At 44.3% G+C, this 5898-nt stretch overlaps 1 protein-coding gene across 1 annotated transcript in view; it reads left to right on the forward strand.

Moving 5' to 3' along the window:
- Positions 1–1473, forward strand: part of IL1R2 (interleukin 1 receptor type 2) — a 20403-nt gene extending 18930 nt beyond the window's left edge. The window contains 2 exon segments of the mRNA XM_007459051.1: positions 1242–1376; positions 1379–1473. Coding sequence (XP_007459113.1) covers positions 1242–1376; positions 1379–1473 — 230 coding nt within the window.
- Positions 1474–5898: the final 4425 nt, after the last annotated feature.

Genomic DNA, 5898 nt, shown 5'->3' on the forward strand with positions numbered 1-5898 from the left:
CCAAACAAGTGAGGACCCCAGAACAGAAAAAAAAAAAAAAAAAAAAAAAAAAGTAGAATTCTAGCCTCATCATCCATGAACTTGTTAACTTTTTTTAAATTTAATTTTTATTATATATTAGAGTATATTTACAATGTTCTGTTAGTTTCAGGTGTACAGCAAAGTGAATCAGTTATACATACACATGTATCTGCTCTTTTTCAGATTCTTTTCCCATATAGGTTATTACAGAATATTGAGCAGAGTTCCCTGCGCTATACAGTAGGTCCTTGTTGGTTACCTGTTTTATATATAGAAGTGTGTATATGTCAGTCCCAAACTCCTAATTTATCCCTCCTCCTCAACACTTGTTAACTTTTTATCCATACTTCCTATATTTTCTAAAATAAATTAACTTTTTAATTTATCTTATTTTTGGCTGGGTTAGGTCTCTTAGTTGCTGTGCGCAGGCTTGCTTTAGTTGCAGTGAGCGGGGGCTAGTCTTCTTTGCGGTGCGCGGGCTTCTCATTGCGGTGGCTTCTCTTGTGGCGGAGCACGGGCTCTAGGCATGTGGGCTTCAGTAGTTGTGGCACGCGGGCTCAGTAGTTGTGGCTCACGGGCTCTAGAGCGCAGGCTCAGTAGTTGTGGTGCACGGGCTTAGTTGCTTCGCGGCATGTGGGATCTTCCCGGACCAGGGATCAAACCCGTGTCCCCTGCACTGGCAGGCGGATTCTTAACTGCTGCGCCACCAGGGATTGCTGCTTATATTTTCATAACACAGAGATGCCAAGGAGTAGAATATAAAATAGCTGGATCCAAGCGATAATCTTGACACCTAAAGCTCCTTTATTCAAAGTTTTTCTTTTCCTTTGTTACTTTACTGACTCCTCATGACACCCATGCTCATGGAAAAGGGCAAATTATGTGCTGGCCACGTCACAGTCAGCTAGCATAGACCTAGACAGGCATCTTATTGCACCCAGCCCAACGGGTAGAACAAAATTAGACCATCGACACCTGCACACACCCCCAACTCTGCATTGCTTCTCTCCAATGGATATTTGTCCTACCTTGCTTGTTTGCCTAATGCCACAGATATCATTCTCAAGTATCCTTGATCTTGGTGTAAGACATACTTTCTGAAAATCAGTACCTGTTTATTAGAAGTGACAGACACCACTTCCTTCTCTGTAGAGGGCACGGCAATGTCCTATTTGGTGGTAGGAGCGTGTTCACCCCTCACATGTCTGTTCTTCCTACAGCTGCCACGTTCTCCTGGGAGATTACACTGGCCCCCCTTTCCCTCATCTTCTTGGTTTTGGCGGGAATATGGATGCACAGACGGTGTAAACGCAGAACTGGAAAAGCCTATGGTTTGATGATGGAGTTAAAGACCAGCTGTCAGATTTTCAGTCCTATCCGAGTAAAATAAAGGAAATAAAATACTTCAAGTCAAACGATGTCCTTTCTTCCGCAAGCAGCCCTGGCTCTTGAGGGACGCTGTTCTTTTCCTCAGTTGTTTAACAGAGCTGCTGTGTTTATAGTGGGTTTATAGTAAAAGACTGAAGTGGACGTGTAAAGTTTATTCTGAATCTGAATCACGGGGGCCAATGTGCACATGGGTGGGCGTGAGGTGCTCTTTGAATAAGAGGTGAAAACACCTAAATGAGTTTTGGAATTCATTCATTCATTTCACAAAAATGTGTTCAAAGTCTGCTTTAGTTATGCTCTATGGCAGGTGTTATAGATACAAAGATAAAGACAGGGTTTTCCTTTCGGGAAGGTGGAATTTCATGTTGAAACTGGAAAGGATGGTTTAGAAATACTAAAGAAGGTAAGTGCTTTTTAAAAGGACGATCCAAAAAATAGTAATTCAAATAGATGGTCAGAAAAATACGTTAGAACATACTAGCAGACTGAGAAATGGATTCGCCTTCATAACGAAACTTCGGAAAATAAAGAGAATGGGGGAGTATTGAGATAATTGCACACACGTTGAGAACAAAGTAATCAGAGCCTCTTTTATGTAATATGCCAAAACTAAATTCCAGCTAAATTAATGAGTTAAATTTTAAAAATCAAATGGCGGGAAAATAGGCATGACTCACTCCTTCACCTATTCAAGTCTTTGTTCAAATGTGACCTTCCCAGAGGCCCCTATGAGTCCCTTTCCAACCCTCTCTGTTCCCCCCAACTTTGCTTTGTGTCATTATAGCTCTTATCACCACCAGACCTTCCATTATATATTTGCTTGTTTATTTTCTGCTTTCCCCACCAGAATGGGAGCTCCTTGAGGGCAGAGACGTTATTTTGGTCACGGCCGTATCCCCAGTACCTCAAATCAAGCCTGTCATCCACTGGGCATTTAATGATTATTTGTAGAATAGACGAAAACAGGATGAATTGTCTTGTGTTCACTAGCAATAAAAGAATCACTGGAGTAAAGATGGACAGGGTTCATTATGTTACAATTTCTGCATAAAAAAATAAAATAATAAAAGCAACACATCAAAGAAATTGTGCCAAGCAAGGTCAAGGCATTAATAACTATAACAAAGTTATTCAAGGCTTTTTTTGTTTTTTGTTTTTTGTTTTTTTGCGGTACGTGGGCCTCTCACTGTTGTGGCTTCTCGTGTTACGGAGCACAGGCTCCGGATGCGCAGGCTCAGCGGCCATGGCTCATGGGCCGATCTTGCCGGACCGCAGCACGAACCCGCATCCCCTGCATCGGCAGGCGGACTCTCAACCACTGCGCCACCAGGGAAGCCCTGTTCAAGGTTTTAAGAAAGGCATCAGAACCAAACAGATGAAAGAACATGGGTAGGGAATTGGGAGAAGAAACACCAAGGAACCGTGGTTTCAGTAATTATCAGAGATATCAATTAAACAACATTGAGATACCTAAACACTCACATACTATCCAGTGTTAAAAGGTGATACCAAGGTCATTACAAAACAGTCACCCTCACTCTCTATGATCCCATGTATACACTGGCACTGGGAGGTGACAGGCATATATGTGAAGCCAGTGGGGTGCTGGGACCAGCTGGCACCTTCTTAAAGAGCCTAGTGTGGCACCTCTTCCCAACTCTGTTGAGTGATGTCATGCTGTAGCTTAAAATCAGCTGTTGTGGGAGTATTTACACCACCGAAATCGGCAAATGCCACAAGTCTCCCCTTTGCGGTACCCCACTACAAGGGTCATAGCAATGCCCAGCACTGCTACTCCTGGGGATTTAGGGCCTGATTCAATAAAAGATGATGATTAGACATGTGAAAGAGTTCAGTGAAACTTAACCCCCTGGTGGTGAGAAATTATGATCAGCTGTAAATGATAATTATCAAGATTGTGAGACCAGAGTATTTGTAATGTTAAGGAAAGCCTTTTATATACAAAACAACAATTGTTTTAAACAATTGTTGGGCTGCACCCCACAGGCCTACAAGCCGCGTAATTGCCCAGCCTCGAGACCCAAGAAAGCCTGGAGACAGCGACAGAGACATCAGTGGTTTGTTGAACGGGGGATCTTACACATCAGAAGCAAAGGGTCCTGGAGCGACACCCACCATGGATGGCAGATGGCACACAGGACACGGCAACTGTCTTCCTTGCTCCGGGGAGAAAGGAGGCTACAAGTTATAGAGAGAATTGATGTTAGGGAGGCTCATCGGTTACCAGGGAAACCAGCCTCCGGGGCATGGCCCTCCAGCCCCTCAGGTTAAAGTTGTTTCCCTTTAATAAACTAGCAGATGGAGCCATTCTGGCCTAAGGATTAGAACCATAGCTAGCTGGAGCAGAGGGCAAGCATGTTGATGTCAGTCGGGTGTAGGTGAGGCAGGGGCTACAGGAGCAGTGGTGGAGGCAGTGCCGGGTGGTGCCTCCGTGATCCTGGACATGTCCTTTCATCTTGTAGAAGGTCAGTCTTCTCATCTGAAAAATGGGGATAATAACAGGACTGATCCTGGAGTGCCAGCTCTTTAATAATCAAAAACCACAGGAGCGGGAATTCCCTGGCGGTCCAGTGGTTAGGACTCCGTGCTCTCACTGCCGTGGGCCCGTGTTCGATCCCTGGTCGGGGAACTAAGATCTTACAAGCTGCACGGCGCCCCACCCAAGAAAAAAATAGGAGGAATAGACAGAAATAAATATAGTGGTATTGTTTAGACCAAAGGTCAACAAACTAGTTTTCTGGCAAAATCCAGCCTGGCCTCTGTTTCTATAAATTAGGTTTTATCAGGACACAGCCAGGCCTGTCTGTTTACACACCGTCCACGGCTGCTCTGGCTGTCGGCAGGCAGAGCTGAGTAGTGGGGCCATGGCTGGAGTATTAACCTTCTGGCCCTTTACAGAAAAGGTGTGCTGACAGCTGGTCTAGACAAGGAAATTATGGGCGGGTTTGACCCTTAATGTTTGTATTCCCTGTTACTATCGTCTCTCCTCTTTTTGCCTGTTTTCCAAGCAGATGAAGAGAAGAGAGAAGGAAGTAAGAAGGGGCAGACAGAGGCCCTTTAGCATCAATCAGGAACTTTAATGGGAAGGAAAGGAAAGCAATGTTGGAGATGGAGGACAGCTGGGGGCTTTGCGAATAGCCGCTCCAGGTGCTTCTCCCTTGCTGTGTCTTCAGGCTCGGGTGTCATCACGCGGCGTTCATCGCGCTTCTTTCCCGGGACCCCTCCTCCAGGGCTCTTCGTCCCTCCTTCAGATTTGGGCGGCTTCATCCATGACCCAGAAAAGAAGTTGAGTGCGGCCAGAAGAGCAGCCCCTGCCTCCAGACCCCACCTGGCTGCTGGCTTACGCATTTCCTCCCCGAGATTTGGAGCATGGGTCCCACCGTCAGAAAAAGTAGGAGACAGTCGGGGAATCTGGGGCACTGATTTGTGATACTGTCACAGAATAAGTGTGATACTGGGATGGTTACATTTTGAAAGAAGAGTCTTTATCTTCCTAAGAGACATATAGAGATACTGATGGACAGAGTTGAGATTTGCTTCACCATAATCCAGGGCTGGGGGGAAGGTGGTGAAATAAGATCGGCCGTGTACTGATGATCATTGTTGCTGACACCGGTCATGGCGCGTGGGGCGTTCCTTACGCCAATCTCTCTATTTCTGAGTACGTTTAAAAATTTCCATTATACAGGGTAAAAACCAACACACAGAAACAACCCAAATACCCACTAGACAAGACAATGGGTACATCAATGTCATGGCACAGCGGAAAAGCTTCTATGACAGTGAAAAGGAATAAACTACAGCTGCATAAAGTAACGTGGATGAATCCTAGAAGTGTATTATTGACTAAATAGCAAGTCCCAGAAACAGTGATTTATGGCACGATTTGCTCTTTCGTATAAAGTGAAAGACAACTAAAACTCTCTCTGAACACACACGGGTACATACGTTAACATATACATATTGAAGAACACATACGTGATAAAACCATATTTTAACTATGTGGATGTATGTATCTATAATTAGAGAGCACATATGTGATTTTTACGGGTTTAAAAGCACCTGTATTTTAAGAAAGCAGGAGAATGAGAAACCGAAGTTTCAGTACAGTGAATTCGTCAGGTGACAGGTGGGACCAGGGTTGAGAAGATTGAGGAAGATGTAAGTTTCCTCAGGTTCTGGATCTCATGTTGGGTGGTGGATTATTATCATTTTTATCAAACATTAAGAAACAGGGCCACTTAAGAGTATGTGTATTGAACCAAGGATTCTGATAAATCTAATTCCTTGCGCCCAAGTCCAAATTAAACAACAAAAAGAAACAAGATGCTTCCTTTCCTTAATGTGGCTGATCTCATCCATTTTATGTTGATTCTGTTGGTTTAACTTGCTGAAGGTGAATTTTTTCACCTCCTCCTACAAAATTGAGGGGTGGGGATGGGCAGTAAATAGCATCTTTGTTGCCCA

The sequence above is a fragment of the Lipotes vexillifer genome, unplaced genomic scaffold (genome assembly GCF_000442215.2).
Source record: "Lipotes vexillifer unplaced genomic scaffold, Lipotes_vexillifer_v1.1 scaffold1695, whole genome shotgun sequence".
NCBI lineage: Eukaryota > Metazoa > Chordata > Mammalia > Artiodactyla > Lipotidae > Lipotes > Lipotes vexillifer.